At 49.2% G+C, this 13,237-nt stretch overlaps 1 protein-coding gene across 3 annotated transcripts in view; it reads left to right on the top strand.

Moving 5' to 3' along the window:
* The window catches only part of SEZ6L (seizure related 6 homolog like), a 191,487-nt gene that overhangs the window by 135,160 nt on the left and 43,090 nt on the right, over positions 1–13,237 (top strand). For all 3 annotated transcript variants that reach the window (XM_027566454.1, XM_027566453.1, XM_027566452.1), the window contains exons 7-9: positions 479–645; positions 1,240–1,434; positions 3,424–3,562. In XM_027566454.1, the coding sequence (XP_027422255.1) occupies positions 479–645; positions 1,240–1,434; positions 3,424–3,562 (501 nt within the window). The remainder of the gene's footprint in view (positions 1–478; positions 646–1,239; positions 1,435–3,423; positions 3,563–13,237) is intronic.

The raw sequence follows: 13,237 nt of genomic DNA, 5'->3' as shown, positions 1-13,237 counted from the left end.
GACTGTTTGCGACCCCATGGACCCCCTGCTTGGCTCCTCTGTCCGTGAGATTCTCCAGGCAAGAATACTGGAATAGGTTCCCATTTCCTCCTCCAGGGGATCTTTCCATCCCAGGGATTGAACCCAAATCTCTCTCATCTCCTGTATTGCAGGCAGATTCTTTACTGCTGAGCCACTGGGGAAGCCCATATTAGTAATAAATAATTGGTGTCTATTAATTCAGTTGGTCATTACATCATACCCAGCACCTTCCTTCAAGTTCAGAATCCATCCATGAGTCTAGGATAAGCATTGTACAGAAAGGGAGACAAATTTGGTGAGATGATGCAGAGTATCCTGGTGAGTATGGGGTGAAATCGGGGTGTGAGTCAGGGAATGCGGTCCCAGAGTGGGTGCTCACAGCACACACCTCCTGCTGCTGTATGTCAGTGGCCCCTGAAGACCTCTCATTGACCCCCATCTCCTTCCGCACTGCCAGGATGATGGTCTACAGAGGGTTGACCAACAAGTCCACTCTTCTCTACGACTCCTTCCAAACCGAGAATGTCCCCTTTGAGGGCCTGCTGAGCGATGGCCACACCATCCGCATAGAATTCACGTCCAACCAGCCGCCGGCGGCCTCAGCCTTCAACATCCGGTTCGAGGGTGAGGGTCCTGGGGGGCCGCCCCCTCTGCTGGGTTGTCGCTGTGGGAAGCATGGCAGGGCTGGGTCTTGGGAGGTAGAAATGTGACCTGCTAAGACTGAAGAGGAGGCCATGGCTAGACTGACCCTTGGACTTCCAAAGGCTGCCTCTTTGGGGTTGGGGAGGCAACGGTCCTTGTTCCCATTTCAGATATGAAAATAAAGAGGTAGAGAGGCCAGGTGAATGGCCAAGGGCCCTCAGCAGGTCAGCAGGAGCTGGAGTGGGGGGTCTGGTACCCGTTTTCCATGGGACTTCGCTGAGCAGCAGGAGGGGCACCTGCTTTTGTGGCACAGCCCCACGAGCCTCCCTTGACTCATGTGAGCACAGCCCCGCGAGCCTCCCCTGACTCTCGTGAGCACAGCCCCACGAGCCTCCCCTGACTCTCGTGAGCACAGCCCGGCGAGCCTCCCCTGACTTGCGTGAGCACAGCCCCACGAGCCTCCCCTGGCTCGCGTGAGCACAGCCCCGCGAGCCTCCCCTGACTCACGTAAGCACAGCCCTGTGAGCCTCCCCTGGCTCGCGTGAGCAGCTGCCCTCTTTTGTTTTCTGGCCCCAGCCTTTGAGAAAGGCCACTGCTACGAGCCCTACATTCAGAACGGGAACTTCACCACGTCCGACCCAACCTATAACATCGGGACCATAGTGGAGTTTACCTGTGACCCTGGCCACTCTCTGGAGCAGGGCCCGGCCATCATTGAGTGCATCAACGTGCGAGACCCGTACTGGAATGACACAGAGCCCCTGTGCAGAGGTGAGTGGGTCACAGCCCTCCCTCCAGGGTGTCCCAGGGCCCTCTACTCCTTCAGATGAAGAGATCCAGCTTGTGTACTGATTTTAGGATCAGAACCGTTTCCAGGGCTCACTCTCCTTTGGGTCAGGTTTGCTGCTGATCCTTGAGAAAATCACAAAATGGATAAAATTGAAAAGGGGCCCCTTCCTCCAGACACAAGGCCCCATCGTGCATAGCTTGGTGAGAAGATCTCTGCATGGATTTCAGTTCCTACATACACTATGCAGACTTGTGCAGTGCACAACTCACCCAACAGCACATGGCAACCCTGAGTCTAATTAATGATAATGATGATAATAATAGTTGTTAAGAGGAGTGCAAAAAAAAAAAAAAACTGTTGCAGGCACTCTGTCCATTATATGATTTCATCCTCACCACAATCCTGTCTTGTTCAGTTGCTAAGTCATGTCTGACTCTTTGCGACTCCATGGACTGTTTGTTACCCACCGGACTCCTCCATCCATGGGATTTCCCAGGCAAGAATACTGGAGTGGGTTGCTCTTTCCTCTTGCAGAGGATCTTCCCAACTCAAGGACTGAACTCTCCTGCATTGGCAGGAGGATTCTTTACTGCTGAGCCACTAGAGAAGCCCACCACCTGAGGTGCATATTATTATTGATCCCATGTACAGACGAAGAAATAGCAGCTGTGATGTGACATGCCTCAGAACACACTGAGGGTAATTGGCAGAAGCAGGCATGGAACTCTGGTCTCTCTCTTCTCCGAAAGCTGTGCTCTCTGCCCCTTTGGACAGTGTCGGCTCTCTGGAACCCTCAGCTATGTGGGTGCCCAGTGCCCTGCCCTCCCTGCTTCTCCATATTTAAGACCGCTGAGCCGCTCCGAGCCTGAACTCATGTGGGGAATGTGGAATAATGAACAGAGCCCTGGCTCCTGGCAGCCGCCGCCCAGATGGTGGTTGGCGTGAAGTCATAGCCTTGCCGTGGTGAGGGATTGATCCCTGTATTAAATGTGCTGGTTTAACAGAGCGGAATATATTGGTGCTTTGGCCTCTGCCACATTGAGAACTTTCCAAAGAGGCAAACGCAGAGTGAGATTTAAAGGGCCAGGTGTGGCCACACATCTCCACTTCCAGTTCAGAGCCAGGACCCTCCACAGTAACATTAACTAAGAATTACTGAATGCTTACCTTGTGCCTGGCACTGTGCTGTGTCTGACATCCATGAGCTCAGTTAAGCCTCAGAATTATCCAGTGAGGTCCACACTGGTGTTTCTTCCTGCTGTCCAGAGGGAGACAGCTGAGGCTCCAAGAACTTACATGCCTTGTCAACAGATCCTTTGGTGGCTGAGACAAGACTCGAACTCAGGTCCACATGAGTCAGATGCACCATCTCTTGATCAGTACACCCCCTGCTCAAGGGGGAGGCTGTTGAAGAGTTCCTTGAAACCTTGGGCTCTGTCCTTGGTCCTGAAAGAGCAACTGCCATCCCTTAGTATCTGCAAGGGACTGGTTCCAGAACCATCGCTACCCCCCAACCCAATACAAAAATTTATGGATGCTCAAGTCCCTTTTATAAAAAGGCACATCCTCTCATATACTTTAAATCATTTCTAGATTACTTATAATACAAAGTAAATACTACGTAGACGATTGCAAACACAATGTAAATGATACAGGAATGTCCTAAATGCAATGTAAATGCTATGTGAACAGTTGCTGGTGAGTGGCAAATTCAAGGTTTGGTTTCTGAAGCTTTCTGGAATTTTCTCAAAGACTTTTGCTTCTCAATTGGTTGAACCCCAGGGTCGCAGAACCCCCAGTACAATGTCCTTAGACCGCCTTTGCCAGCCTTCCGCTGGAGGAGACAGGTGGCTGGTCTGAATTTAATCCTTCCACACTATGGACTGTCTGGTTTCATAGCCCACACTCCTAGCTGTTATACCATATCTGTTTCCTTATGCATCATGTCTGTCTGTCTGTGTCTTTTACAGCCATGTGTGGTGGGGAGCTCTCTGCCGTGGCCGGGGTGGTGCTGTCACCAAACTGGCCGGAGCCCTACGTGGAAGGTGAAGACTGTGTCTGGAAGATCCATGTGGGCGAGGAGAAGCGGATCTTCTTAGACATCCAGTTGTGAGTGTTTCTGATGGGTGGACCCCCAGGTCTAGCCAGTTGAGGAAGAAATTGCTCCTGCTTGATTGTTTCGACCACTATTAATTAAGCACCTCCTGTGTGTCGGGGGCTGTGCAAAGAACCGGGGTCCCTATGGTGGGGGAGCAACATTGTACACACCCAGAAAGAGCTCCTGTCCTCAGGAAATTCAGTCTGCTCAGGAAGCATGCACTAAATGAGGAGATGCTTCAATGTAACTTTGTTAAAGCACCTTGGTAAGGAAAGGTGCCTGATGCTATGCGATTCTATAACGGGGATCTGATGTCAAGAGGAAGGTCAGAGAAGCCTTTCCTGGAGCATCTGAGAAGGCTCAGAATGTAAAGATGAATTGGAGTGAACATATTCAAAAGGAACAGAATCCCCTGAAGGCCCTGTGCCAAGAGCAAGGACAGCATTTTCAGAGGACCGAATGGCCAGTGTGGTCAGGAGGAGGAAGGAAGTCTAACACACACAGTAGTTTGTTTTCCTGTCTGTCTCACTCAACTAGACAAGAAGGTCCTTGCAGTCAGGACCTGGTCTGATTTATCGCTCTTCCGGCATCTTACACAGAGCCTGACACAGCAGATGCTCAGACAGTGATTGCCAAATGAAAGAGACGTGTTATAATGAATGGACTTTCCCTGGCTGTGTGTCTATTTTCCAATACTCAGTGAGGATACCTATTAGATGCTCCATCCAGAACTTTCCCTCTCTCAGTCCACAGGGATCAGGAGAAGGGTACAGAGACAGACAGTGGTGGCTAGAAAAGCAGAAGAAAGGGCTTGCCAGCAGGCTCGGACACGTGGTTGGGTGCCAAGTTCAGGAGGGCCTCTCTGGATGCAGACAGGACCTCTGGGGGTCAGCTCTCCCCACAAGCTTGAATAGAACCCACTTGACTAGGAAGCAGAACTCCAGGGCTACCTGGCTTTGCAGAGGAGCCTGGCAAGAGGAAGATGATTTGCAAGACTATGAGTGACTGTCTTTGGAGCAGTCCCTTGGAGGCAGAGGGAGTGTCCTCAGAGGCTGCCCTGAGTCATAGATTTATACAGTTGTCTCTTGTGGCTTTGGGGTCGGGCCAACCTGAGTCAGAATTTCTCCTCCACCTACAGCTGTGACTCTGGACTTCTCTCTGGGCTTTGGCTTTTCTCATCTATAATGAGATTCCTGGAACATGGTGTTTTGTGGCTATTGGAGGCAGGTGTTAAGTCTCCCTTGCCCACTGCCTCCCTCCCTCCTCAATGATAAGTCACCCCCTTTCTCCCATTCTTAGCTCTCTGACTTCTAGAGCCTGGAATAAAGTGTTCGTTCATTCAAGACATGTTTTCTGAGTATCTGCTATGAGCCAAGCACTGAAAAGGCTCTGATAGTTGCCAACTCAGCCATAAAGCTTATATTGGAAGAGTGGGTTGACTGGTCTCTATAAACTCTGAAAAAAAAAAAATGCTGTGCACCTACTGTGTGGGAACACGAGGCTAGGCACTGGAGATACAGTTGTGAGAAAGGTGGAACAGTCTCCACCCTCACTGTCTAGTGAATGAGGACATGAAACTATGTGCAGTGTGATAAGAGCAATGATGGGGAGAGCAGGCATCTGTGTGAAATCATGGAGGGCTTCCAGGAGGCAGTGACTTATGGGATGGGATGAAAGAAGATTCACAAGTGATGAAGAGAAATGAAGAGGGTCCAGACAGTGAGTACAGCATGTGCAAAGTCTGGAAATGAGAGAGAAAGTGGCCCACTTAGTGGCTAAACGGGAGTTTAATGTGGCTGGAGTGTGGAGGTTGGGTAGGGGTTACATGTATTGTTTCATATGCTTTTCCATTATGGTTTATCGCAGGATATTGAATATAGTTCCCTGTGCTATGCAATAAGACCTTGCTGTTTATCCATCCTACATAACAGTTTGCATCTGCTGATCCCAAACTCCCAACCCTTCCTCCCCCCACCCCATTCGCCCTCAGGAGCCAGAAGTCTGTTCTCTGCGCTCCTGCGTTTGTTTCGTGGATAAGCTCATTTGTGTCATTTTTAGATCCCACGTATAAGTGATATCATACGATATTTGTGTCATATTTTAGATCCCACGTATAAGTGATATCATGCGGTATTTGCCTTTGACTTACTCCACTTAATGTGATCGTCTCTCGGTCTGCTTGTGTCACTACAAGTGGCGTTACGTCATTCTTTTTATGGCTGAGCGGTATTCCCGTGTGTATATGTACCACCTCTTCTTTATCCGTTCACCTGTTGACAGACATCTACGTTGCTTCCATGTCTCGGCTACTGTGAATACTGCTGCAGTGAACATTGGGGTGCATTTATCTCTTCAAATTATATCGATAGTTTTGTCAAGCTATATGCCCGAAGTAAGATTGCTGGATCGTATGGCAGCTCTATTTTCATTCCATGAGCAACCTCCATACTGTTCACCGTAGGGGCTCACCAGTTTACACTGCCACCAACAGTGTAGGAGCACTCCCTTTTCTCCACACCCTCTCCAGCATTTGTTATTTGTGGACATTTTAACGAAGCCATTCTGACCAGTGTGAGGTAAGACCTCATGGTAGTTTTGATTTGCGTTTCTCTGCAATATATTTGAATATTCTCTGCAATATTATTGAATGTAAATTCAATTTTTAGAAATAATGCCCCCTCTTTATAAGAAGTATCTCCCTACCAGATTCGGACTTGAGGAACTGCAAGTCTAGATGGTGGTTAAGGTCATTTCTCATGCAGGTGGTGAGGAAAGCCGTTTTCATCACTGAGTACTTACTGTCTGCGAGGTTCTTCCCAAGTGTTAATTGATTTGCTCCTCCAAGTAATCCTAGGAGCAATATACAGCTCTTATGCTCACCTTACTTCCACCTGCTTTCTCACCTCTTCACTTCAATATCTAAGAGGCATCTCCAATGAAGTCCCCAGACTTAAACCCCCTGATTCTCTTTCTCCAAACCTGTTTTAACTCATCTTCCCATCTCAGAAAGGAGTCGTCTATCCTGCCAGCTGCTCAGACCCAAAAGACATGGGGTTATTCTAGAGCAGGAGGATGCTGGTCAAGGTTCCACAATGGCTTTTCTTGGCTGGTGGGCTGGGGAGCAGCTCCCTGATTTGCAGCATTTGCCAATTTCCTCGGTGTAAATACTTACACTGTGAAACCAATTTCAAGCAATCAACACAACATCAACAGGCTCACCAAATGCCTGGACCCTTAACAATCAGCTCATATGACCCATAAGGAGCCACTGGTTCCAGCACACTGCCTGTGAACTGGAACAGACAGAACACAGGCAAAGATGGAGGGAACAGTGTTCCAGCCAAAAGGAACAGCCCACGCTAAGGTCCAGAAGCGGGAAGAGTGACTCTGATTTTTCATCCATAACATGGAATATGCGCTGAGCGTTTAATGCATCCCAGGCGTTCACATCCCTTGTGAACAAACGTAGGCGGCAAGTCTGGTTGTTATCTCCACTTTACAGATGAATAAACCCATAGAAGTAGAGGGCTTCCCGGGTGGCTCAGTGGTAAAGAATCCTCCTGCTGATGCAGGAAATGCGGGTTCAGTCCCTGGATCGGGAAGATCTCCTAGAGAAGGCAGTGGCAACCCACTCTAGTATTCTGGCCTGGCAAATCCCATGGACAGAAGAGCCCGGCAGGCTACAGCCCACAGGGTTCACAAAGAGTCAGACATGACTGAGCGACTGAGCACACACACGTGCATAGAAGTAGAACGGTGACTGTGATCACACGGCTGGGATTCAAACTCTGCTTGCCATGTCTCCAGGGTCTGGGGTCTTCGCCAGCCTGTGAGAGGAGCTAGCCTGTGTGTCTGGAGCTCAGAGATATGAGAGGCACGACACCAATGAGGAAGCCGTGGGATCAGGCAGGGCCTTGAAGGCCACATCAGGGAGTCTGGATGTGCCCAAACCCGGCAGCAGGGGAAGGGGTTCAGGCAGCTAACAGGATTAAAGCATCGCAGGAGGGAGCTGAGCCCTCGGGGTCACCAGCCCGGGTCTCTCCACGGCAAACCCCAGCACACACTTGGCAGAGCAGTATCTGGGCCTGGCGCCCGCTTCCTCCCACAGAGGGAAAGAAAATAGCATCTCACTAGCGAGGAAGCCACGCAGCCCAGGAGCTGCTGGCTTTAATTTATCTTGCTTGGTTTCCGCTGACAGTTTTAGTAAACCAATTTGGCTTTGATAGTAAAAATAATTCCATCCTCGGGGCCCCTCACGTGGCCTAAGTGTTTGCAATTGTTATTTATCACATTGGGGAAAGGGGAAGGACTTTGCGCTGCTGGACTAGCTGGGTAGGTGGCCTGTAGTAGGTGCTGGAATGTTTGCTTAGTCATGAGGACCTCAGCCACCTGTGGCCCGCGAGAGGGGGGACTCTTCTCCCCCTTGTCTTCTGGGCCCAACTCTTGATGCTGTGGGCATTAGGATAGCGGCTCTAATTAGTCATCATTTATGAAAGACCTACTGCGTGCCCAGCCCTGAGCTGCATCATTCATCCCAGAGAGCAGTAACGAATGTGAACATTATTATGTGGAGATAATAATTACATAAATTAGCGCTAATGTGAGCAGAGATAATTGCAGAGGGGTAATTACCCAAATTTAGAGATAACGTACGCAGAGCGCATCACATGGGGCCCGGCATGTAGTTGGCGCTTCGTCAATGAGGACTACAGGTGCCAGGGATCCTCATGAGTCCGCCTTGATCCCCACCGCTTTGTGGATTCGGGAATGACACCGCAGAGAGCGAAGCGGCTGCCTCAGTTCCCACAGCTGGGGAAGGACAGAGCCAGGGCTCACATGCACACCATAGCCTACACTTGCATTGACTTGAACAACCTTTTGGGGGCAGCAGCTATATGTCTCAGTGATGAAGCCGGCAGGGTCCCAGGCCTCCAGCAACTCACAGGTCAGGAAGGGAAGTAGGACCATAAGCAGACAACTCCGCGGAATACAGGCACAGTGCTGTGGCTGGAGGGGCTGGGTTGAGGCACTGGGGTTATGGAAATGTCACAGAAAGGGTGGCCTCCAAGCAGGATTCTGAGGAGTGTCCTTTGGTGAAACTGTAATGGCAAAAGGGCATTGCCCGAGGGGCCCCTGTGAACCAAGGACTCAAGCAGTGTTACAGGCATCGCAGAGGATGCCCTGAACTGCAGCAGCCACCTTGTTCAGTTCAGTTCAGTGGCTCAGTCCTATCCGACTCTGTGACCGCATAGACTGCAGCACGCCAGGCTTCCCTGTCCATCACCAACTCCCAGAGCTTGCTCAAACTCGAGTGATGGTATCACTCGAGTCAGTGATACCATCCAAGCTTCTCATCTTCTGTCATCCGCTTCTCCTCCTACCTTCAATCTTCCCCAGCATCAGGGTCTTTTCCAATGAGTTGGCTCTTCATATCAGGTGGCCAAACTGCTGGAGCTTCAGCTTCAGTAGCAGTCCTTTCAATGAACACCCAGGACTGATTTCCTTTAGGATGGACTGGTTGGATCTCCTTGCAGTCCAAGGGACTCTCAAGAGTCTTCTCCAACACCACAGTTCAAAAGCATCAATTCTTCAGTGCTCAGCCTCCTTTATGGTCCAACTCTCGTATCCATACATGACTATTGGAAAAACCGTAGCTTTGACTATTTGGACCTTTGTTGGTAAAGTAACGTCTCTGCTTTTTAATGTGCTATCTAGGTTGGTCATAGCTTTTCTTCCAAGGAGCAGCAGTAATTAGAACCCTCTAATTGTGTTGTCAGTATCATAGGTAAGAAGGTGGGTAGGATGAGTCAGGAGCCCCCAGACTGTACCTCCTTCATACCCAAAATACCTAGTCCTTGACCCACCTTGTACTTGCCAGTTCCGTCAGGAATCCGCTGCTTACCCTAAAGTGCATCTGGATGTGAATCTTTTAAATCTTTCAGAATTTTTTAAAAATATATTTATTTATTTATTTGGCTGTGCCAGGGTCTCCGGAGAAGGCAATGGCAACCCACTCCAGTACTCTTGCCTGGAAAATCCCATGGATGGAGGAGCTTGGTAGGCTGCAGTCCATGGGGTCGATAAAAGTCGGACATGACTGAGCGACTTCACTTTCACTTTTCACTTCATGCATTGGAGAAGGAAATGGCAACCCACTCCAGTATTCTTGCTTGGAGAATCCCAGAGACAGTGGAGCCTGGTGGGCTGCCGTCTATGGGGTCACACAGAGTTGGACACGACTGAAGCGACTTAGCATCAGCAGCAGCAGCAGCAGCAGCCAGGGTCTTAGTTGCAGTACACAGGATCTTTGATCGTCTTTGCAACACATGGGGTCTTACCACAGCTAAAAGACCTAGTTCCCTGAGCGGGGATTGGACCCAGGCCCCCTGCGTTGGGAGCATACAGCCCCAGTGACTGGACCACGACGGAAGTCCCTGAAGCCTTCTGAATTTCTGAAATCTCTCTCCTTTCTCATTCTTGCTCTCTCAAAATGTAAAGCATAAAAAGGGGAATAAAGAAACCAAGGAGTGGTTGGAGAAGAGGCTCAAGAATGGAATACCTGGCAGGAGGCCCAGAGAGGGAAGGTGGCTTGCCCAGCACTGCGCAGCAAGTCAGAGTTAGGCCCTGAAAGACAGCCTGAGTGTGGCTGCAAGAGCTGAGCCCTGGGGCCACAACCTCGGAGATGCTGCATGCCAGACACAAAGCTTCTAGAGTCAAAGAGTTGTTGTTCAGTAGCTAAGTCATGTCTGACTCTTCGAGATGCCATGGACTGCAGCACACCAGGCTTCCCTGTCCTTCATTATCTCCTGGAGTTTGCTCAAACTCATATCCATTGAGTCAGTGATGCCATCCAACCATTTCATCCTCTGTCTCAGTCTTTCCCAGCATCAGAGTATTTTCCAGTGAGTTGACTCTTTGCATCAGGTGGCCAAAGTATTGGAGCTTCAGCATCAGTCCTTCCAGTGAATATTGAGGGTTGATTTCCTTTAGGATTGACTGGTTGGATCTCCTTGCAGTCCAAGGGACTCCCAAGAGTCTTCTCCAACACCACAGTACAAAAGCATCAATTATTTGGTGCTCAGCCTTCTTTATGGTCCAACTCTCACATCCATATATGACTATTGGAAAAACCATAGCTTATACTATATGGATCTTTGTTGGCAAAGTGATGTCTCTGCTTTTTAATACTCTGTCTAGGTTTGTCACAGCTTTTCTTCCAAGGAGCAAGCGTCTTTTAATTTTGTGGCTGCAGTCACCATCCAAAGTGATTTTGGAGCCCAGGAAAATAAGATCTGTCACTGCTTCCACTTTTCCCCATCTGTTTGCCATGAAGTGATGGGACCAGATGCCATGATCTTCATTTTTTTAAGTTTGAGTTTGAAGCCAGCTTTTTCACTCTCCTCTTTCACCCTCATCAAGAGGTTCTTAGTTCTTCTTCACTTTCTGCCATTAGAGTGGGTATCAGCTCTTTTAGGGTCAGAGAGAGTTCCTCTGAAGTCTGACTCTGCTGCTTACAGACTGCATTTTCAGGCAGGTGACAGAAGGTGGCTGCCTTGCAATGGGATATTTTGCTTATATCCCCAGGGCCTGGCACACAGTAAGTGCTCAATAAATATCTGTTGAATAAAAGAGAGAGAGAGAGATATCTTGAATGTGTATGTTTATTAAACAACATGTAAAGTTCTCAGTAAGGTTTCTGGCATCAAATTGGCAGATAATCATCCCTACTATATGCCAGACTTTATGGCAAACACTTGGCAGGAATTATTTCATGAATGATGATGGCAGTTATCATTGGCATCAAAATATCTAAATTCATTGAGCATTTCCTGTTTGCCAGCCACTAAGTGCTTTTCAAGTCATATAACTCTCACTTGAGAAACCTGTGTGGTCACATTGTGATTGCTCCCATTTTACAGATGGGAAAACTCAAGAGGCTCAGAGAGGTGAAGTCACTTGCCCACGGTCACCCAGCTAGAAAGAAACCAAGCGGGATTTGAACCCAGGTCTCTGGGGCCAAAATCCAGTATTATACCCACACAGTAAATGATAATGAAGTGTTCAGCGAAGGAGAAATCCCTTGACCCATTTTACAGAAGGAAATATTGAGGCTTGAAGAGATACCCTCCTCCCTTTTCCTGGACATCTACTTCATATATATATATACACCTACTTCCTCTCTATATATACATATATATGTTTCTGTAAAAATGAAATTTCAGCCAAGCTCCAGTTTGCTTTTCTTGGGTCCACTGTGGAGCACAGCCCCAAATCTCTCCCTGTTTATGGACCCCAGCACAATCCATCAGCCAAGAAATAAAAGAACCTAATAGCAAACCCCAGTAACCATATGATTGATAGCTATGGAATATGTCTCTTCAGCTGCTGCCAACCCGTTCTGCGCTAAGTTAATTCCAAGCCCTAAAAATTAAGTGCCTGTCCAGGGGCACTCCTGTCCATCAAACAGATATAGCTTCTTTGGGAGGTGAGAACTCAGCCCAAGAGCCAGGCAAGAAGGGAGAGCCGAGAGCTGAGGGCAGGCACTTCCCTGCTGCTCCAGTGGTTAAGACTCCACACTGCAGTATGAGGACAGGGGTTCAGTCTTTGGTTGGGGAACTGAGATCCGTGTGCCGCCACTGATGAGCCCAAGCACTCTGGAGCCTGCGCAGCACAACTAGAGAGCCCACAGCCACGACTAGAGAGCCCACAGCCACGACTAGAGAGCCACAGCCACGACTAGAGAGCCCACAGCCACGACTAGAGAGCCCACAGCCACGACTAGAGAGCCCACAGCCACGACTAGAGACACTACACACCATGACTAGAGAGCCCACAGCCACGACTAGAGAGCCCACAGCCACGACTAGAGACACTACACACCATGACTAGAGAGCCCACAGCCACAACTACAGAGTCCGTGTGCTGCAATGGAATATCCTGCATGATGAAGCAAAGATCCTGCATGCCACTAATATATATTTTTAAAGAGTTGAGGGCAGCCCCCCAGAAGCACAGACACTCAATGTGTTAGTCAATCATTTGTGTCCAACTCTGCAACCCCATGGTCTGTAGCCCACCAGGCTCCTCTGTCCATGGGATTCTCCAGGCAAGAATACTGGTGTGGGTTGCCATGCCCTTCTCCAGGGGATCTTCTCAACCCAGAGATTGAACTCGGGTCTCCTGCATTGCAGGAAGATTCTTTATCATCTGAGCCACAAGGGAACCCATATCCAGACGGCAAGCATAAATCATGAAGAGAAATGGCCGCAATAGAAAGAAAGCCCTCCAGTCCATTAGTGGAGAGAGAAAGGATTTTTTTCCAGAGCCAAAAACTCTAGGGAATCTGGAGCAGCACAGTTCATAGAGCCCAAATTTCATCCTGTTTCACATGAGGAAACTGTGGCCCAGAGATGGGGAAAGCCTGTCCCAAGATTGCCCTCTCAGTCAGCTATTGCCGTATAACAAATTACCCCAAATTCAGTGATCAGATCAGATCAGATCAGTCGCTCAGTCGTGTCCTACTCTTTGCGACCCCATGAATCACAGCACGCCAGGCCTCCCTGTCCATCACCAACTCCCGGAGTTCACTGAGACTCATGTCCATCGAGTCAGTGATGTAATCCAGCCATCTCATCCTCTGTCGTCCCCTTCTCCTCCTGCCCCCAATCCCTCCCAGCATCAGGGTC

The sequence above is a fragment of the Bos indicus x Bos taurus genome, chromosome 17, assembly GCF_003369695.1.
Source record: "Bos indicus x Bos taurus breed Angus x Brahman F1 hybrid chromosome 17, Bos_hybrid_MaternalHap_v2.0, whole genome shotgun sequence".
NCBI classification, from domain to species: Eukaryota; Metazoa; Chordata; class Mammalia; order Artiodactyla; family Bovidae; genus Bos; species Bos indicus x Bos taurus.
Note: the sequence above shows the minus strand (reverse complement) of the source record. Positions and strands in the feature narration are given on the sequence as shown.